Here is a 26,644-nt window from a genome sequence, read left to right on the forward strand (position 1 = left end):
ATCTTGAATTTTCATATTCAACCATGGGAAGTTGCGCAATCAAGGATTTAGTCTTTTTTTTTTTTTAATTGGGGTGTCCAGACTAGTTTTCACACCTCAACTAATTCTTTGGGATCCTGAAACAGATCGAGTAAAAGTTTTAGTGATTATCCCTATTCGCATCCGAGGAAGAATTTGAACTCAAAATCTCTTAAGTAATGCATTCAAAAGTCCCTATCAAACCACTCAATCACCCAGAGTTAGTTAGTCAATGATTTAGTCCCTTGAGATGGTTTAAACACAATCTGTTTTACTGTTGAGTAATACAACTTTTTTATACAATATTTCTTATACAACATTATATAGCAAAATATGGTTGATTGGTTTTAAATTAAAATTAAACTTTCACTCAATCATCTTTTGTCACATAATGTTGTACGAGAATGTTGTATGTGTAGTATTATTATTTAATGTTAAAATCTTCAAATCCCATCATGATTAAGATCAATCTTTTTCTTCATTTCTTTTAAGTTAAAAGTAACCCACCGCTAAGGCAATAACTTTGTTGGATGATAGGCTAGTGCTGTGATAGCAAGTATTATTGAGTTCGTTAGCTGATTGTGAGTGAGGCCCATGTTAAAAAGCCCATTACTTAAAACAAACACCTCATGAGTCATGAACATATGTAAAGTTACTTAAAAGTTTGACAATTTATTCGATGGGTAATACTAAACAAATCTCACAAACTTTCTTTTATAAACTTGATGTAGCACTGAGTTAATATTATCACATCAATTCACGGCTTTGACAAAACATGAATGACATTTCCCTAGGGATGAACGGTCGTTCATCGTATAAGAAACGATCATTCTATAAGGAAGAAATGATCGTTCCACAAGAAAAATACGACTTTGACTAAACATGAACGACTGTTCCTTAAGGATGAATGGTTTTCCATCATATAAAGAACGACCATCCATGAGGAAGAAATGGTTGTTCCATAGGAAGAATGACCTTTCCCTCATAAAATGGTCGTTCCTTCAAGTGGAATGACCATTCCATAGGACGAAATGGTCGTTCCTTGGAGATTGAATGACCTTTCCATAATGAATGGTCGTTCCTCATCCAAGGAATGAATGTTTCATCTAAGGAACGACCATTCCTCCATTCATAACGGTCGTTTCCTATGGAGGAACAACAATTTATTAGTTCCAGTTGAAATCATTCTGCGACAGTTTCGATGGGGGCTGCCAAATCAGGTGCCACGTGCAGTTTATGAGAGAAAGTTTGTAAAATACATTGTTAGGTTATTTATTTTATTGGATTGTCTGATGGAAAATATTTGATGTTTCATACCTTAAAAATAGGCATGGCAATTGGGGGGGGGGGGGGGGGGGGGGGGCGCGTGGAGGGGATCTCATTCACCGTACTATCCCGCCCCTCAAAATCACTCCCCACCCCGCCCCATCCCCTTTACAGGGATTACAAGAATTCTTCCCCGCCTCAAGGAGAATGTTGGGAGGGTCGCCCCGCCCCGTTAATTTTATATAACATAAATAATTTGAACATTACCAAAACACATAGTTAATTCTGTCACACTGACAAATACTTAAATTAATCGTTTAAACATAATAATTATACATAAATATGGGTAAGGGTTTTTCTTCAATTGTTTAGGGTGATGGAAATTGGGAAAATATGGGTATATAAGTAGGAATTGTATAATTAGGTGAAACATAGGAGTATTAGTGAAAAAAAAAATATAATATATATATATATTAATTTTATATATTATAACAGGGCGGGTGGGGGAAATGGATCACCTACCCCGCCATCCCCGAGGACTGGGATTAAAACACCCGCACCGCCGCCCCTATCCCCAAAAAAACCAAGGCTTCCCCGCCCCATATGGGACGGGCCCGAAATCCCGGGGACCATTGCCATGCCTACTTAAATCAATAAAAAAATTAATTTAAATAAATTTTAATTTAATCCAGAATTAACCTTTTCCAAATCCTCTTTAACTTCTCCACTTTCCTATTTTTGTAAGTTTCTACTTTTCAACTTTTGTTCTTCTTAAAAACTATGATTTTAGAAACGATTATGGAAAGCAATAAACCAAGATTAGAAAGAATATTTATGACATGATTTTGCAAACAATACCATACACAAAATTTATATTCTACGAAAAAATCATTTATAATATAATGAAAAGAAAAAAAAAAAAAAAATTCAAGTGATTACTTCAACCTAAAAGGTATACACACGAATATGAAAGTAAAGGTAAACAAATTTGAAATTTTTCTTTTAATGTAAAATTCAAAATTTAAAAAGTCTATAGAATGATTTAGTGCATAAATTCGGAAATAAAAAAAAATATAATAATTTATAAATAGATTTGACATTAAAATTGCAAGATATTTAAAATTATAAAAACTAAAAATAATAATAATTGAATCATAAATAGAATTATGATCTTTAATTGCAAGATATTTAAAATCTTTAAAAATAGAAAAACTTTTAAAAATCATATATTGAGTTCTTTTTGGTAATTTGCATATACAATATATTTTAAAAATTTTTAAATTGATAATGAGGCTTAAAAAGTTTTTTAGTGGCGCTTGAATAACAACACTCTGAGTTTATTCTCCTCAATGTAATGTTGTTTAAGTTTTGTTATCAAAATATATTTTAAAATTATAATTAATTTATTAAAAATAATTAAATCTACAAAAATATTATTATCCACTTTTAAAATAATTTAATTTTTAGTTTAAATAATTTAATTTATGTTTTTACTATTAATCTTTTTAAACAGTAAACTTAGGGCTTATTTATAAATAATAATACTATACTTATAAATAAATATTACAAAGATTTCCATATAAAGTGAGGTGGTAAAAAATGATGGAAGAGTGAAACAAAAAGTCAAACTTATTAAATTCACTATTTCATTCATTTTTTGTCACATTATTTTATAAGAGATTTTTGTAAAATTATTTGAACTGTATATTACTCGTTTATAAATTAAGGAGAAATGAGTTGCCTACAAGAAGGGTAGTAAATGGCGTGAGCTTGAATCCGATGGACTCCTAGTAAGCCCATAAGCTTAGCCTGGTATAAAGTTATTACTGTTGTTGCCCTGACCTGATCAGGTCAGACTAGTGATATCATGCTAACATCAACAGATGTAGTAGAAATTTTAAAGTATTGTATTTTGCGCCAGAAAGGAAATGTTGAATTGAATTAATTATCCTTAAATAACCAGACTTCACACAAGGATCCCCATGCTTAAGCTTTGCCAGTTCTGGGTTAGCTAATGACAAACATGAATCGACTGGTTTAGTCTCCAAATCTAACCATGCAGCATTATCTATAGATGCCATTGGCCTGGTTACAAATATTTAGACATAGGGCTTCTAAATAAGCTAAAATCCAAATATTGATTTGGAACCAAGTGAAAGAATCTTGCAAATGATCCATTTCTGGTAAACTGCAATGTAGGCGTGGATCAATCATGGCCATTGGGTGGCTAGTGCTGAATTAGGCCTACATTACATTAAGGCCATCAATTACTAATTTTAAATCAAACACTTTGGTCTGTTAGTGATCTTGCCCAAAAATAAGATAGAATAAGGATGTGGGATTTGAACTTTCCTTTTCATCTAGAGTTGAGTAACTAGTTTATTCAATATATATTGATTAGATTAACATGTCATTCAATCAAGATGCTTCCTTGATTAATGAAATGACGTCAAGTGTGAATCAAAGCACAAAACCACTTATTAGATGCAAAACGTCATCTTGACAAAACCATGATCTAATCCCTAAAAGCTGAATTACATTTTCCACCCTTGTTTGAGAACTAGAAACTTCAACCAACCGGAAAACAGTCAATTAGACATTGAACATACCTTGGTTACCCTCTTTACTCAAGGGTTAAATACCCAAAGGGTTTTGTATATGATTTGTATGAAAGATATTTACACATTTGTGTAATTATCTTAGTCCATTAGACTTAGAGTGTTTTGTGGCTCGAGGATTAGGCAAGCCCAATGTGGGTCTAATATCTCATAATCTTAAAAAAGAAAAAAAAACATGTGTTGAACGCTTAATTCTACAAATTTAAAACTACATTGTTAAATGCATTGTTAGACCACTGTTAGATACCAGAAAAGCTTTACCGGACGGGTGGAACTTTTGTAGTTTCTCAAACATGGGGAAATATTGATTTTTTTTGCAAAATAAGGTGGGAAGTGTAATTGGGCCTCCATATAATATTAATTGGAAGTGAAGGTAAGTATTACAAGTAAGTGTAGGTGAAGTTAATAAGTGATGATGCAATTGATAAGACCATTCATGACTGCCTAATATATCAAGCACATTTTATTGCCGACCATGTTTTTTCAGAGAAGTTGTTAATTAGCACCCCATTTGCTTCATTCAAATTGTGGCAAACGCAAATAAGCTTTTTTGGTTTCAAACCTGTTGGCAATGGCCTTTTGAAACAAGTTAATTAAGTTATATATAATTAGTAATTGAAAATTTGTTTAATGCAGTATGATGTTTTTACCCAACTTGTATATTTTTTAGCAATACAGTTAAAATTATGATGGGTTTTTTAAAATAATAAATTAGATTAATGAGTTTCAAAGGATTATGATTTTTTATTTGGAAAAGATAAAGATGAATTCCACAAGTTTAAGCAGATGGGATGGGAGTGGAAAATGGAAATGAAGAGCACAAAATTCCACGTCAACCACTGAGTAAAATGAATCAAATATGATGATGAAGTTGATAGTTTTCAAGATGAATCTATACAGTATAAATATATATATATATATATCTATAAATATATATATATATATAAACCACAAAAAGATTCCTATTCAACCGCTTGATTTGATTTACTTGTTTTATGTCATTCCTCTTCAATTAATTTGCATATCCTTATCTTATATTAACGTACTTATGAACTCATCATGATCTAAGTATCTTCTTCTTTAAATATTATTATTATTATATTATTTATTTTTTTGGTTAATACAGTATATCATAAACACATTAAAGTTAGGTCTTGTGTTGAAGATTTCATGGCAAGAAGAATCATACATGATCCATTTAAATTATTAGTGATAAAATCATTTAGGAATGGGTTATTTTATTAAATTAATAAACGATTGGCTTAATTAATTTACTCAACGGTAATTCTTACTATTTACTTCAAAAAATTTAGTTTAACCTTATTTAAATGAGTAATTAACACTTACAAAGATTATATACAAAATCGTTTTACAAAGTGATGTGACAATACCCTTGTTTGTAATATCATTCACTATCGTTTAATATTAATTCATTCAGTTTTTTATTTGACATGTTATTTTATACAAACAATAATACTAAATTTACAAATAAATCTTACGAAGATTTTCATATAAAGTGAGATGTTAAAAGCATCTCACTTTGTATGAAAATTTTCCTAAGATTTCAGCGTAACATTACTCTTGTATGAAAGACTTTATATAATCTTTTATTCATTTAAATTGTGAGTTATACCACTATTAATTTAATAGTGCAAAGAAAAACTATCTTAATATCTATCCGCGTTAATTGATATGCCAATGCAAAAGGTCTTTTATTTTCGTAGTTATCATAAAAGTTGAAGCTTATTGGAAAATAAAAAATTTGTATCAGAATTTAGAGAGGAAGTGAACTCTCTAGGAAAACGAACTCAGATTTTATCAAAAAGAAGATGATAACTGAAATTTAACTATGACGGAAATAATAATATAAATAATGGGTTAACAAAGGAATTTAGAAAGAAAAATATAGAGAGACCAATTCAAAATAAAATAATTATAAAGTTAAATTAAAAGAAAATATTAATGGAGGAAAATATCAATTAATTACCATAAATTCAATAAATAAATTAAAATCTAACCTTTTTTCTTAATTCTTATAAACACTCTGTTTCTTCTATCAAAAATAAAATAGAAAAAAACAACACAAACACCAGAAAAGAACCAAAGGTCAAGTGTCTGAAGGTAGCTTTCAGCAAGCATGGTTGAAAATGTCGTTGCACAACAGCTTTAACTGCAGCTCACTGTTGTGTTGGTTTTCTTTAAAATATATTCCCTCTTCACAATTACAGCGTCACCAATCATCAGAAACCACACAAAACAGAGGACCAACCAAGAGTCATTTGCTAGTCAATTAAGTTAAGATGCCTTTAAATTGTTCAAGTCTTGAACCCAATTGCCATTTATCCAAACAACAAGACGATTATTACTTCCACCATGTAAAATTTCACCTCCTTTTCTTTTCAGTTTCCAAACATCACAATATGCAACCAATACAAAAACAAAACATCCCACGTCGTTTCTTTGTCAAGTTTGATACAAACTATGTTTCTTCTTCAATAATGGAGGAGGAGGAGGAGGAGGAGCGCGAAAGTCTCACTCTTGTAGTCTTTAGGGCTAAGTACTCTAAAGAATTGGATGTTGCTGTGAGAGCTGTGCAGATGGCTTGCTTTCTTTGTCAAAAAGTGCAGGAAATTTCATTTCAAGAGTAATAATCAGGTCCACTCTAAGGATGATAATTCTCGTGACAGTTGCAGGTATATTCACTATTTTTTTTTTCCTGTTTCATTTGTTTTCTGTTGTTGTGTTTTGACTGGGTATTTGTTGTTGTGTTGGCAGTGTGTTTTGACATTGTTTTGCTACAGAATTGTTCTTTCTAATGAAGTATGGTTGGTTCAGTATTTGTTTCATTGAATTGTTGTTACTGTCTGTCAATTCTTGACTTTCTACTGGATATTAATACTTACAATTAACAATTTGATAAGGGTTGGATAATTTGTGGCTAAAAATGAACACATTGTGCAAGAATATTTGTTATCCTCGTGGGTGGGGAGAACTGTAGAATCTCACTAATTGACTTCAGAGCAATAATGCAAGACAGCCCATCTTACTAAATATTAAAGATAACTCCATCACTCGTTCATGGAGGTGTACTGTGACTGTTTTCTTCTGGAAAATATGTAAATTCTTGTTTTTTATGCAGCCAAAAATTGGAAAACTTGATTCACCAGTTTTAGCTGCTTGAAGTACAGAGCCAGAAACGGATGAGAGAAAATTTTATTTTATTTAGTCTTTGCAGTGTTTTACAGACGTTTTTCATTGAAGATAAGATATTATTTTCAAGCATAGTTGAGAATACTAATTTTACCTTAGGCTGTAGGTGATGTTGTTCATAGATGATAGATTGATGGCAATATTATGTACAATTTTGATGGATTATGCTGTTGTGTCCTTTCTAAATTTCAGAGTGCGAATTTCCTTTGGTTGTGGACTGTCTTTATAATATGTAGAACCATTTCAGTGTTGGACATCAGAAAACCTAGAATTTTGAGGTGGAACGTGGACTTCGTACCTATTTTGGCCATATTTCTGTACAGGAAGTAGTATGCAGTAACATATTATAATGAGGAGGTTATAGCACTTTTTTTAAGATTAAATTAAGAATCAGGCTCATCCGTGCATCATCTATTAATGTAGAATTGGTTTAGAGCTCTCTATTCACCATGTATGAGCTGCAGATCTATTAATCATTTCAGCTATTTTGAGTTTTCGAGAATTGGATTGGAGGATATTCTGTCATTTGGCTCATGCCTCTCAACTTGGATCAATCTATTAATAACAAATACATATTCTCTTTACTTGCTAAAAGTTGCTCCGAGTTTATTGTTCCAAAATTATTACACGCTAATCAGAGATTCTAGTTTGACATAGCTGTTTTCTGCTAACTGGTATGATTTTGGATATTAGAACCCATGTGATACTTATGCTACATCATCCTACTTTGTCTATTGAACATTCAATCACTCTCTTTCTGTTGCCATATAGACTATTTCTCTAACAATGTCAATGTACTTCTGCTCTCAGCAGAGGTACATGCTCAGCTTCTTCAGGGGAAGAACATGATAAATTTGCTATTTGTTGTCAGGCATCATTTGTTAGCCTTGTCGATGCACTTGTTTTCTTAAGAAAAGCTAACTTTGCTGTAATTTCACCCTCTAAATTGAGAAAGCTGCTTTCAAATGCTTAGGGTAGATGATTTTTTGCAGTAATATAGTCAAAGCCACATCTGGTTTATTGGTTAACACATTTAATTTCTTTGTAATCTAGTCTAAACACTGTGTTAGCAGGGCTTGATAAGGTTTCAGATCATGGTTCTAAACCCATGTCACTGAGAAATTATCAACTTGATGATATTAATCAAGATAGGATCTATGTGATGATTGATGATTTATGAAGAATCAACTGTGAAGTATAAAAATGTAAAGAAAAAGTGAGAGAGCTATGACCAAATGACTGTGTGTACTTGGATCAAATTTTTTCTTCTGTTGCTTTGCATGTTATTATACGGAAATTTTTTAAGCATCTAAATGTTGATTGAATGTTTCTTTAAGAGTTGTTTGCTATTCTTAGAACACGAAAATTGGATATTTTATTTGGCATAATTGATAATCCCAAAAACTTTGCAAAATAGTTGTATTATTGGCTAATTTCTTTTTCACACCATGAAAATTGAAAACAGATTGGAGTGTCCAAGCAACTGTTAGCTGGCTACTTTCTGAGTCATTTGGGAGTAAAAATGTGTCAATCGTTGCTGAAGAAGATGTCCAAAGTCTGTCCAAGGCTGAGGCAGCTGGCCTGTTAGAAGCTGTGGTGAAAACTGTGAATAACTGTTTAGCTGAAGCACCACGATTTGGGCTCCAAGGTCCACTGATTCCCCTTGGGACCTCGGAGGTTCTTGAAGCAATCAGTCGATGCAACTCAAACGGGGGCCCTAAAGGAAGATTTTGGGCACTTGATCCTGTTGATGGCACGTTGGGGTTTGTACGTGGAGATCAGTATGCTGTTGCTTTATCATTGATAGAAAATGGAGAACCTGTGGTTGGAGTTCTTGGGTGCCCCAACTACCCGATGAGGAAAGAATGGCTGAGTTATCATCACCGCTATCACAGAATTATATCCAAATTGACCCCACCCACATCTGAATCTTGGGACAAAGGTTGTGTGATGTATGCAAGGAGAGGTAGTGGAGAGGCTTGGATTCAGCCTTTGATCCAAGGAAATAAGAAGCTGGTGTGGCCAAACTCTGCAAGGCCAGTTAATGTTTCCTCCATAGAGAATCCGGCACTGGCAACTTTCTGTGAACCAGTTGAGAAGTCAAATTCAAGTCACTCCTTCACCGCAGGACTAGCTCACAGTGTTGGTGTTAGGTGCATACCTTTTTTCTTTAGTCTCCTTTCAAGATTTCCTGTGAAATTTATTTAATTGTGATGGCATTGATCACCATTTCCTTTTTCATTCTTTTACTAATATGTAAATTTATTGACTGCAGGAAGCAACCACTACGTGTATACAGCATGGTGAAGTATGCAGCCATAGCTCGTGGGGATGCTGAAATATTTATGAAGTTTGCAAGGTCTGGATACAAGGAGAAGATATGGGATCATGCAGCCGGCGCTGTTATCATCGAAGAGGCTGGAGGTGTGGTGACTGATGCAGGAGGACGTCCACTGGACTTCTCAAGGGGCATATACGTAGAAGGACTCGATAGAGGCATAATTGCTTGTGCTGGAGCCAAACTTCATGAAAAAATCATCAAGGCTGTTGATGCTAGTTGGGACTCCTCTAGTCTATAAACTTATGCTTTATAAAATCAACAATAACAAACCACATTTCCATTATAATGAATTTTGTTTTGGTGTATGTGTATAGGCTTGTAGAAATCAGCCTTATTTATATTCTATTTGTGTAGCAGCAGCTCTTTTGTAAAGTCTCTTAGAATAATGAACTGCTTAAATGATAGGGATAAATCCCTTCTTTTTTTTTTTTTTTTTCAGTATGAATGACAATGGTTCACATCTTAAAAGGTTCTTACTCATTGAAATGCATCTAAAATCTTCTAGAACAACGATAAGGATGTAGCATTTAAGATGATAAATTTTAGGTCCAGATTAAACCAATAAACCATTGCACTTAATTGTACTAATCTTAACAAAGTTTAGGAGCTCCCTTTTGTAGCTTACTCCAACTACAAAATCAGCCCGTTGTTGGTCACTGCCAAATTATAGTGACTATTAAAACATGATTAGTTGTTCACGTCGGTTTTTCGTTGGGCCTCAATCAACAATAATTGGGCAATTCTGAACCGTGGGCTTGGACTTGAGTGAGAAAAGGGTTGAATGTTGGGGAACCATGGGCGTTAGCGCATACAAAAGACAAACCGGGGTAAAAAAGGGGCTAGCAAAGATGTTTGTTGTCGTATCCTTTCAACGATCAAGTAAGTAGTTTTTCTCAAAAAAGTGTTTACTGTATACATGAATTATTTGCTCCTCTAAAGAAGAATGTATCTACTTCCTCAAGATTAAAAGTCGAGGATACTAGATTATGACGTGTTCTTTCTCAATTTATATCCGTAGATTTTTGTGTGATGAGACGTGTAATAGATCGTGGGTAGTCATATTTTTACCTTTCCAATACAATTAAACCAACGCATGGCCATACTTTATTATTTAAATGTATCATATACTCTTGTTGACAATCAAAGTTCTCCTTAGAGTTGAGTGTGAGATTCTAGTGAATGACACCTCGCTTTTTAGGGTTACGTTGAATAATCCCTATAACATTAACGATTAATATAATTGTTTAAATTGAAAATGGTTCATCTCGAGGTCTTATCGTGCACTTCCACAAATTTTAGTATAAATGTGATAAGCTAACAATAAAAACTCTTTTATCCAGTCAATTTGCTAGACCTTACAATACAAAACAGATTCAAGATCCAACAATATTAAAGACTAAGAAAACCACCCAATGTAAATTAATCTAATTTTCAATTCACATGGTAAAATAAGCTTGGAACCTTTTATAATTGAAGTAAAGCGAGAATTGATCAAATTAAAATATGGGTAATACTATGCTGACAAACTCTTCTTACTAACTTTTTTTTATAAGCGTAACGTGATAGTTCGTAATTGGTCAGTTCATAATGGGTCTCGTCTACCCAATAATGGGTATAGACTGACCAATTATGAACTATCATATCGCGTTTGTAAGAAAGATTTGACAACCTATATTTATTGTTAAAATATTAGTCCCAAGATTCAGTTTTGGTCGACTGAAAGATGATGTTAGTAACTAGTAAGGTTGTGGGACTGGACTAATCCTTAGTTTATAGTTTGCTGCAAACCAACCAACAAAACACAACCATCCAATGTAATTAGGCACATGCTCTTAATCCCTAAGAGAACTTGTTGTCCATCACTGCCATTTATGACACCTTCTAGTAATGTTTTCAATTAATTATATATAAAAAATATTATGTAGATTCATCACTATTAATACAAAGTAGCTAGGCATGACATGACATTTATTGGAATTGAAAACCCTAAATATAAGGGGTGATGGGGTTTGCATAAATATCCCCACCTAATCTTAGTAAAATTCTGCATATATTGTCGACCAAATCCTGATACAGGTGGCTATATCTTGAACGTAAGAATAGCCAGCAGGAAGGCATAAATGAAGAAAGAATTAGAATTAGTTTGACTTCCTAAAAAATTGCCTTTAAGAAGGGGTTTGTTCCATGGTACAAAGTTAAAGAGTCGACAATCATAAATGATTTGGCTGTGAGGAGTACAGTAGTGTTGAAATATTGAAGCATATATATAAAATGTCAAATTGAATCAATTAATGGTCGGCCCCTCCCTTTAAATTTCCACGGCTTATTTTGTCAACAACTTGCATAATGGTAGGGTTGGCTTGCCTTTGCCATAAGGTTAATTCATGTCTTTTGATTGTGATTTGTAAAAGTGAAGTGTTATCCATTGTATCAGATTTCGATGGCTTAACTAAAACATTTTGACTAATGTTACTCATGTTTCCAAAACTTGTGACTTGGGAATTGTTGTCAGTAATTTTTCTACGGTCCGATTCACGCCAACTGTCTAAAGGCTACCTCAAGATTGGGCGAACAAGGTCACCCCATGTGCCACTCCCAGGGCGAATAACTTGGTCAATAAGTCCATCAGTCCTAGGCACCATTACTCTGGCTTAAGTATGAGTAAAACTGATTCAGAGATCCAGAATACGGGAGATTATGCGTGTAATCCATCTCATAATTTACCAACCCTCAACCACTGTTAGAATACACATGGAAAAGGAGGGCGTTGCCTCCAATTAAATATATACATGCCTTCATATGTAGGCAACCCTGTAAAAACCCTAGGAACACATCCTTAAACAAAAAGCTTATTTAGTGAAGCCCTGTAAGCTTGCCATTACGGCTTCCCCCTTTTTTGTAATCTATTGGCATGTACCCTAGGTCCAAGTAATAAGGTAACATTAGATATAGGCTTGGTATCAAACGGCCAAACTACTTTAAAAATCTTATTTTCTCTTGTTATTAGGTATAAACTTCATTACTTAGTTGATTATCCTAATTACGCACACATCCTATACAATCTCAACGAGGTTGATCGGGTATCTCTAATTGTTGCAAATTTTCGTAACAACTAGAATGATTATATTTCCTTGAGAAAGGATCAGTATTCAGTGAAGATTTCAGTAATATTGCTAAAACAAATGAAATTTAGGGTGTTTGGTTCAATATGATGAGAGATGATCGAAAGTTTGTTCTTGTTACAAGTTTGGTGATTACAAGACTTAACACGACCGCTAGCTTAATGAAAAACACAAAGGAGACTGAAGATGGAATTGAAAAGATCAAACAAAGGGGATTAGTTATTTCTGAATCGAATCTAATTACAAAAAGGTGTAAGTAATGAGTTATGTACAAGTTATGGATATATAAAAACACCATCTTTTACTAGAATCTTAATTAATGAATCTTCTAAATATATTTTTAGTTACAGATTTTATATTTATAGCTTAAAGATTAACAAAGTAGATCTCTTATAGATGTCTGTGGATGCTGAAACTTTGGATGGCGGGCAATCCCACAGTTTGTGACCAACTGTGCAATCCTCCGCCATCAACTCTACAATCCTGAGGTACTGCATGCAAACAGTGTATATATATGTTTATATCATATTGTTTCAAAAAAATAAAAAAAAATCAAGTGAGGCAATTTATCAAATATTGGTGATGATGATGGTTTAACTATGTAAAGAAGAAAAGTTCCTCCCAGTATAACCAAGTATACAAAATCCTCACCAAATTTCAAGCCAAATTTAATATTGGAAAGAACAAACCCTGGTCTCTCGAGTGATTCGATACGGACTCTTGGGTGTATTACTCAAGAAAACCTGAGTTCGAGTCCCTCCTCGATTACTAGTAAGGGTGACCACTAGAACTCTTACCGGGTCGATAGTTTTATGATCTCAGAAAATTAGTTGAAGTACGTATAAACTGATTCAAATATTCCCAATCATTAAAAAAAAAACCCTAGTGTCTCCACATATAAGCTCTCATGTCTCTCGACTAAGAAACAAAGCCTTATATACTAAGAGGGATAGATATGAGTAAATGTATGTAGTTGATGTTCTTGTTTAGGTAAATTTGGATTTCAAACTAAAAGAAATCTGAGCAGGCTTGAGAAACAAGAGATAGTTATGGAATACAAGTTCTTGTTTAGCTTATAAATTCAAATCTTACTCCTATAAAACCCTTTTTTCCTATTTGTTTCTTGTATTTTATTTGTTCAAATATATATATATATGGTGAGTGTCTAGACACTCACTTTACAAACTGTATAATGTGTAGTGAGTGTCTAAACATTTACTCTTAATCCATACGTAAAATAGTTTAGGACGTCCATATTGATGAATTTTCATATATGATAATTGGGTTTGAAGTGAACGCCTAAACATGATGTTCCATTAATAAATTTTGTTAAATACAGTATATATTTGTTATAAAGACAAAAATACTATCCCTATTTGATTTAATATTTTTTTATTATTACATGTAGAGTAAATTATCTTTATACCCACTTTTTAATTATGAAATTACTGATATACACGCAACTATTAAATTTCTTAATACACATAATAAAAACAACTCTAATTCACAAAAAACTTCAATTGAAGCAAAATTCAATGTCGGCTAAACAACTCTAATTCACACTTTCCATTTAGATACGTAGTTATAAGACTAACTGATTTTTGTCTGCAAATCACTTATTCTTCAAATGAAAAGATTCAGAAGATTCTTAACATTAAGAGGCTGAAAGCTGTTTTGTTGTTCCCATTTACCTGCTAGACGTTGGAGAATTGAGATGGCTAGAAGCTGCCAGATACTTTAGATGCATTGATAATAAGCACAACCAGAAAGATTGATCCACAAGAGAGAACTGCAACTAACATTCTATATTAATTTTTTAACACAAATCAAGCAAAATTATAAATATGCAATCAAGTTGAACACTTTGCAGTAAAGCATAATTCCTGCAATCAAGCTATCAAGCTGTACACCACCATTATCATCACCTTAAAAAAAAAAAAAAAAAAAAAAAAAAAAAAATCCAAGTCAATTTTGTTAGTAAAGGATCTCATATGTGCAGTGGAAACAAAAACAAATATAATATAGAGATCATTTACATAAGTCAAGATCAAGGGTATAATTTTACAATTCATATTAAAGTAAAATCTGTAGGAAAAATAAATCTGAGTTTAAGGAAAACAAACGCACGTTGGAGGCTCCTCCAAATTTATCGACGAATGTTTTGCTACCGATCCAAGTATAGGATCGAACCTGCGTAGTCCAGACGAAGACAATCTCAAAAGAACCAAAAAGAGATTTGCTAAATCCTCTTTGGCTTTAAGATTAAGAAGAAAGGAAATCAAAGGAATTTGATTTAGGCTAAAACCCCAATCTGGCGTGGAAGGAGATGGGGTTGCTGTGTGTGTTTTAATTTCAAGAGAAATCAATTAATTAAAAAACAATTAACACACTTTTCTTTTTATAGTTAATTAAGTTGCCCTAATCCCTTATGGAATAGGCTTGGGTTCCAACCTAAACGCTCCATGTTCCCAAACACTCCTATTTTGATATTTTTTATTTTTCCATCATTATCTCAATTAAAATCAATTAATATATATTTAAATATATATTAACATTTAACAATAATGATAATATATTTAAATATGTGCGAACACACATTTAAAACGTAATTTCACTTATTTAATTTTTCTAACAAATTAAATAAAGGCTACGACCTCAGCAAATTTAATTGCACTGTGAAATTACCAAAATACCCTTCGCCTTAAAAGACGAAAACGCCCTTCTTTTTTCTGGATCTTAAATTACCTTCTATGTGTATGAACCATAGACGCTCATCATATCGGCAGTGTATAGTATCATGATTAACATTAATTAATCTTCTCACTAATACACAGACCATATTGGCCCCTAGCAAGGCATCATGGCCACCGATAGATTCGGATTCAGCAAAGTAGCTACCTGTCAACGATATGGTTACGTGCAATTCGATCCTTTATCATACATTATCTCTACGAGACGAAAGGATAGAAATAGTGTCAACCTTCGGTTACTCTCGATATTATGTATTCAGTTTCTGGACTAATGACCTGTATTATTATCCGGATAGAGCAACAACTCAATCCCACTGTGGCCATAGTTTTAGTGTCATTGTTATATAATGAATTGCGCCATGAGATAACTTCTCCCGTACCCGGGAGTGATGAATCCTCTGTCAATCTACCATAGTCTTGATACATTCCTTGATGCAGTCGATCACACCCGTATTGACAGCTCTGAAAAGAGCTGCGTTAGGCTAGTGTCAAACTGCACCAATCGGTGCACAAGACACTCCGGTGATTCAAGTCTAAGGATCACATGCACCACCATTCGTTAGAGGATTGTTCCATAGACACTAGGGTTACCATCCAATGGAATCTCTGGTGGGTCAGTCCAGTAAACTTGCTGCAGTGTAACGCTACAGCAAGCACCCATGTGTTGCACCGGTTGTCACCAACAAACTTGACAAGTGAGGTCAGTCACTGCCTTTCGACAGGGTCGTTCAACACTATGATAGCCTTATCGTATTATCTGTGCCCCTACTTCAGAATAATACTAGGGCTACGGATGTTTCTAGAATGGTCACCATATGTGCTCATAGGGTTCTCACTATCAAGATTTGAAACACTTGATACCCTCGTCACAATTCTACCATTTTAAGGACATATATCAATACATATTGCAATAATAATGATTTACGCGATATAAAATAAAATGCCTTTTATTGATTAATGAACATTATTACAAAGAGTCAATTCTACAATAATTGATTGGCTCTAGGGCATCTACTTAACAAGTTTCTCTTCTCAACTCTCTTTTGTCTTCCTCTCGACCCTGACACCACCGGATCTCCTCTCAGCTTTTCTCAATCCTCACAAAAAAACCCTAAAAACTAGCAAAAAAAACCCCTTCATGAAGAAGCTCATCCTTTTATATTTTCGTTCTCAGTTTCTTCCCTCTAAATTGAATAAATCCCCATATTGCGCTTGATTTTTCTTACTGAATTTCGCAAAAACCTGGGTTCAAACATAACGTAGAATCGTATTCTCTCTGGTGAATTTTTTAATTGGGAGTCTTTTATGTTTTGGCTGAAGAGTAGAAAGAAGACAAGAAAACTCTAGGCTTTATAAAATTGATTAGAGAAGAAACTCTAAACTAACCCAGATTTCAAATTTCAAATTTTGATTTTTGATTTTTTATGCATAATGTAAATGACTATCATAGTCTACTTATAACATACTTTTGACCACCCGCCCTTCTTCAAGAAGAAATTTACTAATAAATTTAATTTATGGGTGAAAAAATGTCATTATCATTAAGCCAAACCTTGGGTGGGAAAAATCGTTTACTCCTGAAAAATCTTAAGAGGAAACATGTAATGTAGATGCAATTCATTAAAGTAATTATTTGGAGTTTGGACTTCAAAACGTGGGCGTATCGGACATGTGCATTTTAATTTAGACCCGGACATCACATTAATGAGTTCGCAGTTGGGGGGTTGGAACATTTATGCCATGTTTAATGTTATTGTATTTTGCTTTTCCTTCATCATCTCCTGTCTTGTCCCATTAATTTCCCTTTATAAACAATAAACACTTTCCATTTCCTCTTATGTTTCTACCTAATTAATATCTTTTCTTGACTGAACCATTGTCTATTATATTCAAGTCCATTTGGTTGGGTTTACCAATTAACCAATAAAGTTACAATTTGAAATTTTTTTAGATTTCAGTTACATTTTAAAAGTGCTTATAGGATATTGAATAAACTACTTTATAACTTATCGGAGAAACTCAAGGTCGCTCAAAAAGAGCTTATTTAGGTTGAAATTTAAAAAATATCCCTTTTCAATTTTCAATTTTATTGTATATTAAAACTCTTTTCTAGTAAATTAATATTTGAAAGCCCTTTTACAATTTTCTAACCAAACAAGTCGAGGGGTGTAAAAGAGTTGATACAAGTCGAGTTTTGGGCTAATCGAGCTTGGCTCGGTTGCTACAGTGTCAAGCTCGAGCTCACAAAAAAAAAACACTCTCCAATTCTCCATTTTTTCACTTTCTCAATCGAACTTTTCAAGTTCGAGCTTGTCAAGCCGAAATCTGACGAGCTCAAACTCAATTCGACACTATAGTGAAGCTGAGCTTGAGCCGCTCGCTAGCGACTTGGCTCAAACTATCAAAATTTTCACAAAAGCTCTACTTGTATAAACTCTAAGCTTTTCTTCTATAAACTGTGTAGAAGTCGTATTAGTCGGAACCAAAATATTTTAAAAATACTTTTCTCTTAAAACAGAAGCTTCTCATGTGACCAGCAAATGGTTCTAACCCCTAATCCCAAACTTTATATTTATTTATTTATTTTTTTCTTAAAATGACCGAGACCAAACACTCAGTTCATCTCAACACTATTACACTATGCACAATAAATATAGTGCCTTTATTGCATCCAACCTACTCAACATTCATTGTGGCCCCTCTTATCTGTCCACCATCTTCATTTCTCTCTTTATAAATTCCATTCACAGACTCACACTTTCTCCTTTATCAAAATCCAGAATTTTACATTCAACAATGAACTCCAAAACTAGCTTTCTCTTCGCTCTTCTGCTCATCACTTCTTCACTTTGCATGGCAACCCGACCCGGATCATCCGACCCGTTTTCAGCTCAACTCAAGCGCTCCAGTGGCAAGCCCACCAACAACAACAAAGGTGGTGGAAATGATGATGGTGGGCTAGGTGGGATATTTGGGCCCGGATCTGGGTTTAGCGTTCCCGGGTTTGGAAACGGGATAATAGGTGGCGGGTATGGTGGTGGGTATGGAGGTCCGAATGGAGGGCACTCAAAGAATGGTGTTATTAGGCCAAGCACGGTGTGTAAAGAGAAGGGTCCATGTTACATGAAGAAGCTGACGTGTCCATCAAAGTGTTTTACGTCGTACAGCCGGTCAGGGAAGGGGTACGGCGGCGGAGGCGGCGGCGGTGGGTGCACCATGGATTGTAAGAAGAAATGTATTGCTTATTGTTAGGCAAAGAGAGGTGGCATTGGTTTCGTGTAATACTACTAGTAGCTTTACCAATGCATATTATGCACCACTTTTATTATATTATCTATATATATATATTATAAGCTATTATGTGTAACCTAAGTTTGTGTTTTTTTTTTGGAGCTTTGTTATGTATAATTGAAGCTATCTATTAGCTTTATAATATAATATAGAGATGAATAAAAATGAGAGAGCATGTTTGATGTAGTTAAAGGTGGTAGTGGTGTGTGTTTTTAAAAGAGTTTTTGTGATAAAGGAGATGGAGGATAAAAATGTTTGCTCTCACTCAAAGTCAATTATTGATAGGGAGAAATGATGAAAGATAATAGAGGAGATCTACTCAGAAATCCACTCTTGTATGTATGTATGTATATCTCTCAATTTTTCTTTTCTTTTGGTTGTTTACTATAATTCTTCTCCTCAAAACATAGAACTTGCATTTCAGATTTAAAAAGATAATGGGGGTTCTATTCTTTCCATCTCCCGCTTAGAGAAAGGATTTCATGGGTTGGGGCCATTCTAATTAATTAGTATAATTACAGTTCAATTTATCAAAGACAAATGGAGGGAGAAAAAGCCTTTGATTGGTATAGCTGAAAGCTACTCCTAGAAATTGTGGCAAAACGCAGCTGCTTTGCTTGTTATTCAATTAAACCATCAGACAATCAATAAAGGCTTTCCTAGCAATTCACCAACACCTAATCAATCATAATACATTATCAACAAGTACATGTTTCCCATCCTTTAAAAAAAAAAAAAAAAAAATATTTAAGTATAAAGAATCATCAAATAAAGCTCTCTACATAAAAATCAGCTCATATGGGGAATGATGATAGTGAGTCTCAACAAAGCCTCATGTTAATTATCTCCAGTACACATGTACAAAAAGTTGCACTCGAAAATAGTTAAGAATACAGGTGTAACAAAAGCCAGGCTCAAGCAATCGCCAAATCGTCGAACTATCCATGGCCAAGGGCATGTACAACCTAAATCCACAGATGAGGTTATCGCAGTGTTTCCCTTCTGAGGGTATTATCATAGAGCAGCCCTCATTGCTCCTCGTGCAGCTTCACGCTTCATCTCAGCAGCTTTACCGCTTCCACGGAAGTACATGTATACTTGCTGCACATTATAAGTAAACACAGATGTTAAAGAAGCTAAATAAATGTGTGCACAGCAAGTGGCATGAGTTTCGCCAGAACTAAGCTTAGGAGGAATTGAGTCACAACCGGACCTGAATAACCCAGATGCTGACCAGTGTTTCAACGACGAATAATCCAAATCCAACGAAGTAGAATATCTATTATGAGCAACAAAACAACATTTGTATAATTAAGCCTTCAGCAATGAAAGTACTATTCTGTACTTTATCACGTTCATAGCCACATTCTATAGATTTGGGAAACAGCTCAATAGTAGAGGGAACAAACTTGTCAAATCCAATTCATCTCAGTTAGCTATCTGAAAATTTAAATTTACGCTAAAGACCCTTACCCCAACCAGAGCATGGCCGCTTAGAACATCTATTGCAGGCAAAATACCCCTGTTCCACACAGAACAGAATTTCATCAGCAGAAAATAGAGAAGCTCGTTCACATAATGAAGATACTAACTAATTTTAGGTTTTGACCACACCCTCAGGCACTACAGGGGAACAGTATATCCCATTTTCCCATCACTAAATTATAAGAACCAAAGAGGAAAGAAATATCCTTCATTGGCTGACACTACCCAGTTTATGCGTTATGTCTACTTCAAAAGATTGAAGAGGTTAGACAAATTGGAGTTAGTCTCCAACTTTTCTACAAAGAGTAGTCAGAATGTTAAGGGAACTTACGTGAGAGATTTTCCTTTGAAAAATATAGGGGGAGCAACTGCAGCAACTATGCAAAAGCCAATGTGGAGCTGTGAGCAGGAAAAAAGTAAAAGAATTAGACAACTTCCACTAGCTAGTGTAAGAAGCAGAACAATAATTAGTAGTACAAAAGACATTACCAAATAAAACAGGAAAAACCATCCAAACTTCAAAGCACTTTCAGTTCTGCAGAAGGCACATAATGTGAATACATCAGCAAATATAGAGAATTAAAATCAAGAGCAAGCTTATCAGCGATTATGCAAGGTTAAATTATTGGTATTGGTGAATGTGCATTTTTAGCCCATTTTCCATTAATTTTGGGTTGAGACAATATGCATGATTCTACTATTGCCATTCCAATTAAAATATATCTCAATATTCCAGCACAGAAGACACAGCCATTCAAACAGAATCAATATTTTAACCATTTTATACTGAAAATGACAGGCCTACGTCAATAACAGAATGTACTGATGACTTAATACTAGAAACAATATAATGGTGGTTACCACTCCCACAATCCCAACTAAGCTTACAATATTACTTTGTAAGAATCCAACTTGATTTCCAAGCTTCAGAAACAAACTTTGTTTTGGCAAGCAACACAAATTGAGACATGGGACTTATTTTTAGAATGGAAGATAAATGAAAAACCAAGTTGAAGAAAAAAAGAATATTATGTACCTGAAAGCACGATACAGAGGACGATACCACAGCACATAGGCTCCAGGAACCCCAGCTATGAAGTAAATAATGGCAAGGAACCAAATTTTTACCCCTACAACAATAAACAGGCAAAATCGATGCTTTAGAAAAAAGAATTTTATACTTGGGAAGCATGCAAAGTATATTTTTTTCTTCATGGTGGGTCATGGAAAGTATAGTTCAAACTAACCTTCGCCTTTGATCCATGCTGTAGTAACAGCTATGACATTCCAGAAAAGACACAGAACCAATCCTGCATAAAAATAAATAAATAAAAAACCATTCATCACAGAACAAGGACCATCTTCCACAACATCAAAGCATTTTTCTATGCAAGGAGAACATTTGATGATCACACTACAACAAAACAATTATGTAAAATATCATACAACAAAATTCAATGGTTTTACAGAACACAAGAGCAGAATATGCGGCAGATTCACACATACACCCTAAAACTATTTGGTAATCACTTTTTCCATCCACAAATGCATGCAAAAAATTGACATACCTAAAAATGTTGCAAACGCAACGTACTGCAACCTTTGTAGATGTATTGGTATTTCATTTGCAATATCATGATGAATAATTGGGAAAAAAGGTGGCCAATTTTTCTCCTCAAGTACAATTCCAGCTGCATAACGGAAGAGAGAAAACAAAATTATGATTACACACAGAACTAAGAGGATGATTAACCATCCGCATAAGAAGTCCATGACATTTGACACAGCAAATCAACACCCAACTTGGAAGCATTATAGTTTACCCCAGACGCAAGGTGATAATACAGTAATTTCTTGATAGGAAACGAAATGGTATGGGTAATAATATATTACTTGACCTCTACACAGATCCAGTTAAATTTTTTGGTGTTTAAATACTCAAAATAGAACAGATTTACTTTCCCCAAAGGACAGCAGAACCCAACAGATATTTCAGATCTCAAGAGGTGGAAAATAACCAATTCAAGAACCAGTGGGAATCCTACATGCCATTAGGTTAGCAGAATATAAACAATCAAATCAAATTACCTCGTGCTGCAGCTTCTTCTTTCCGTCTTACCTCCTGCAGAGTAACAAAAATAGACATTAGTGGAATTCTAGTTGCACCAGTTCAACTAGATGATGAATCAGTTCTGATATAAAAGTGACACAATCAGTTTAACAGTATTGCAAAACCTTTGGACAACAATTTTGTGTTAACATGTTAGGCCAAAAAGGCACGGACAGAAATGATGAAAGAGGGCATCATGGCCTTAAACTTGACAGCGTTTGTTACTCTAGACACAACAAAGCAGAAAAGGGTGGTTCATGTAGCAACACCATTTGGTCACACTTACACTTAGTTAAGAATCTGATAAGAACATATTACTTTATCCCTAAAACCAAATAATTATTTCCAGTGAGTAGAGCTTTGCTTCAATATTACCAAGGAACAAACTGTCCGCTCAGATGGAAATGCAGTGCACTTCAAATATTACATTTTTAGCATATAGTGGCCAAATTTGGTTGATATGACAGAATAGGACCAAAAATGACTTGACTTAATTTATATACCAAATTGATTAATTGTGTAGCGAAAGAATCACATGTGCATACTTTTTCCTGTATAATAAATCTCCAATGTGGGACCCCTAAGATGTGTTTATCCATTATCAGAATGAGCACACCATATAGCATGTAAATGATGTCCATTATGTGTTTCCTGATATTCATAGAAAACATGGTGTCTCACAAAAAATAATAATAACAATATTTTATTAGCAAAATGGGTTTCTAGATTCTCTACGGATTCATAAGTTTTGTAAATAAAGAAGGGGAACAAGTTGATAAACTTTATAGATTCAAAAGAAAATTTGGGGACCACAACCGCCGCCCATGACTTTATAGTTATGCTTCACCCAAAATTAAAAAAAAAAAAATAACAATTCCACTTTGTAAGTCCATGACTCAGTCATATGTGCCCAAATTCAATATTTGAAATTCCACCGATGGAGCAAACAAATACCTGCTCCCGTCTTTTTAATTCAGCCTCTTTAGCTTGAAGTTCCTTTTCTTTCTTCTTCAAGTCCTACATTCAAGATAGACTATTAGAGGTATTGAAATCAAGATTAATAGTAGCTCATTACAGAAAACATGAATTCATTTCCGCAGCAGTCCGAAAATTAGGTCTCACAGTAGCTGAATCAAGAGGAATGTCAATCGGTGCATCCCGATCATAATTGAAACCGACCGGTTCAGGAGGAAGAGGAGAAAGCCTTGAATTTGCTGCAGGGGGAACACTTCCAGACTGAAAATTTAGCATAATTAAAATGAGAAATAGCTCAAATAGCAAACACCAAAGCAAGTAGATAACTTGAGGGTGACAGGAACCAAATAACATTAGTATGGCAACAGAGACAGAAAAGGCATGAAAAAGGTTATGCAAATAAAATATCAATAGTTCACTTATTTGCCACAAGAAAACAAGGGAGCACACAGACACAGACACAACACATAAAATATCTCCTAATTATATTGATATAACTTTCAGGAAAAGATAATCCCCTACTTCTACTGGCACATAGATAGCCATTCCAGGGGGAAAATTCAATGAGAAATTCATGGGAAAAAATTTGCTTACAGTTGTATAAAATGCACCTCCTCCAAACTTTGACTGGCCTGATGCTTTCCCCCTAACAGCTGGGTCCTGGTAGTAAAATGAAATTAAAGAGGAGTTACCCTAAGTTATTCGGCAAAATAAAACTACAAACTTCTTTGAAGACAAAAATCATTTATTTAAAAGTAAAGCATCTTTAAGTAACTAATATAGCCAAGCATTTCCATGTATATCACATTATTATTCTACCAACATCAGAAACAACATTACATGGACATCTGTTTGTTAAGAGTGCAAGTACACCTAGTGATTTAACTTTTGCCCTCGTTGAACTCTATCCATATATAAGTCATATACCTACACATAGAGAGTTTTTCTGTATAGTTAACTAAGCACATTTAATTAAGTCTCATATTTTATCATCACCATAGAAAATTCTAGAATACAAACACGGGCACCATGTCAACAGTATAAGAAGCAAATGTATTCCTGTCATGTATATATTATTTTCTCCTATCCATCCGAACAACCAATATGAGTGGTGGTTCTAAAAATGAATATCCACATGACATGAAATCATTAACTTGCTCTACAGGAAAGACTCTCCACGGCCATGGCTTTATAAAGCAATATCTGCGATCACCAAAGATATGAAAGTTTCCAATTTAGAAACACCTTTTCATAACTTCCTGTCATGATACGCTCTTATAAAGACCAGAAGATTCAAGACTTAAAACCCAGCAAACCCATAAACAGAAAATTAGATAACGACTAGGACTATGACAATTAAATTACAAAAACCAAAAATCAAACAGAGCCTCCAACAACCGAAATGAAAGGCCCCTTTCCAAAACCACAAAAGCAAAACTTATGTCCAATATCAAAAACTTTCGATTCAGAACCATTTCAAACTAATACAAACCCCTACAGAAAGAAGAACCCTAAGCTCAGTACTTATTCCCCAAACAAATCAACAGATCCAATTAAACAACACATAGCCCAACTACCCTTACCCATTGCGTTACCTTGACACTCATTTATTCACTCTAACGTTGACTCAACACACAACTCCCAACACAAACAAACCGGATCTAACAATTCAAATCAACCGAGCCACTTCACTACCTTTACCAATCACAAAATCAACCAATCTCCACCAACAAAAACCCTAGACTTACAAAATCTAAATAAACAATAAAACACTAGCTTCAAATTGAAACAAAAAGTCAAAATATAGACAGAAACTAAGAATAAGAAGCTTACAGAGAAAGGATTCACTTCTTCTTCATCGAACGGATTGCTATCGTAACGACCGGCCACTCGCAAGCGGTTATTCTTCTTCTTTTTTTTTTTTTTTTCAAATCTTCAGAGACAGAACAAACTCAAAAGAACTCAGTACATGCTTTATAGAATGTTAACAATTAACTAAAAAATTAATTAGCTAAAAGCTTGTTGAAGAAGTAATTTGAAAAATCTTACTGTTTGGATGGAGAGCAATTTGAAATTTCTTTTCCTTTTTCTTTTTTTTTTTCCCTTAGTTTACAAGATGAAGTGGTTGGAATTGTGTTTAGTCAGCTTATGCGCGTTTTAGAAATGGGAATAAATAGTTAGATTTGAAGAAAAATGATATAAACAGCGGGAAGGGTGTTTTGGTAAATTGAGATATTGTAAAATATTTGATTTAGAATCAAGTTAAGAAAGTCTTCCACTTTATATCATGATGATGATTAATCAAAAATTAAAGGACAAATTTTATGTTAATTTTACCGTACAATTGAAGTTGAAATTTTACCTAAATTTCGGACTTAAAATTCGGAAAATAAAGTCTTGTTGGTATGAATTAACGACATAAAAGATATTATCTTTTTATATAACCTAAAATACATTGTATGAAAGAGTTCTTTGTATTTAATATATCTTAAGGGTTGTTTAATTGGGGATTATCTCCCATTATTCAATAATGTCATTTTATATTATTTACATTATCATCTTTTGGTAGTTAAGTAATATAAGATTCTAACAATCTTCTAAAATCAATAATAATAATTGATGGTTATATAGGTGGTAATCTGAATACCACAATTTTCTTAGATATTTTAAAATTACTTAATAATCTTTAATCTTGTTATAATTTTACTCTTTAACTATTAATTTTTTTGGATAATAATGTCTTTGTTTTGAAAATAATTTACAATATCCATGGACTATTTTATCCTTATAAGCACAATTTTTAGGACATAAATACCCTTAGACTTGAAAACAATTACCCAAGACTAGTCTGGCCACCACCACTAACACTAGAATAATACACGATCGGTCGGATATGGTCGTCGTACGCCGTTCCGACCAGCAGTGGCTTGGGTAACTAAGGTGTTTTTGTTAATTTTTTAACTTGTATTATGGGGGTGTTTTAGCTAAATTCTCAAATAAAAGGGGTTAAAATAATCTAAATAATAATATTAAAAATAAAGGGCATTTCAGTAATTTATATAACATACTCACCAATTTATTTCTCTCAACCAAACATATCAATATAACATACCCACTAATTTATTTCAATTTAATCAAACACATTTAATAAAATATTCTCAGTAATCTTTAAAGTAATTTATCTTCCTCTTAATATAACTTTCATAGTAATACAATATTCTCTGAACCAAATACACCCTGAATATATCACATGGTAACATTAAAAAGTCCATCATATATTTTGACAAAACAAAGTATTCGAAAACGGATTTGGTAGAAGCAAGTGCATAAAATATGAAGAGAAATAAGATTAATTTTGAATGCGTGGTTTATAAAGTAAGTACAAATATGAACAAAAGGTAGAATGGGAATGATTGTGAAGTAGTTGTACATAAAAATATGAATATATAACAAAGTTG

The 26,644-nt window shown here is 33.7% G+C and overlaps 2 protein-coding genes and 1 pseudogene across 2 annotated transcripts; 2 read left to right on the forward strand and 1 right to left on the reverse strand.

Moving 5' to 3' along the window:
• The first annotated feature begins 6,308 nt into the window (after window positions 1-6,308).
• Window positions 6,309-9,894, forward strand: LOC116107008 (annotated as a pseudogene).
• Window positions 9,895-18,010: 8,116 nt separating this feature from the next.
• Window positions 18,011-18,802, forward strand: LOC116107465 (putative glycine-rich cell wall structural protein 1). Its single transcript, XM_031393734.1, has one exon. The coding sequence runs from the start codon at window positions 18,122-18,124 to the stop codon at window positions 18,575-18,577; it is 456 nt and encodes a 151-aa protein (XP_031249594.1). The 5' UTR covers window positions 18,011-18,121; the 3' UTR covers window positions 18,578-18,802.
• A 613-nt stretch (window positions 18,803-19,415) lies between these two features.
• LOC116107116 (secretory carrier-associated membrane protein 3) lies at window positions 19,416-25,121 on the reverse strand (the record flags this gene model as incomplete). Its single annotated transcript, XM_031393422.1, has 13 exons — window positions 19,416-19,717; window positions 19,830-19,895; window positions 20,090-20,138; window positions 20,433-20,500; window positions 20,591-20,636; window positions 21,138-21,231; window positions 21,349-21,411; window positions 21,670-21,792; window positions 22,190-22,223; window positions 23,166-23,228; window positions 23,334-23,447; window positions 23,781-23,846; window positions 25,020-25,121. Coding segments are annotated over 13 exons (975 nt in total), but the record flags the coding sequence as incomplete, so codon positions are not given.
• Window positions 25,122-26,644: the final 1,523 nt, after the last annotated feature.

This window comes from Pistacia vera, unplaced genomic scaffold, assembly GCF_008641045.1.
Source record: "Pistacia vera cultivar Batoury unplaced genomic scaffold, PisVer_v2 Contig117, whole genome shotgun sequence".
NCBI classification, from domain to species: domain Eukaryota; kingdom Viridiplantae; phylum Streptophyta; class Magnoliopsida; order Sapindales; family Anacardiaceae; genus Pistacia; species Pistacia vera.

Coding starts and splice junctions, on each gene's coding strand:
- LOC116107465 (XM_031393734.1), top strand. CDS start 18,122: ATGAACTCCAAAACTAGCTTTCTCTTCGCTCTTCTGCTCATCACTTCT.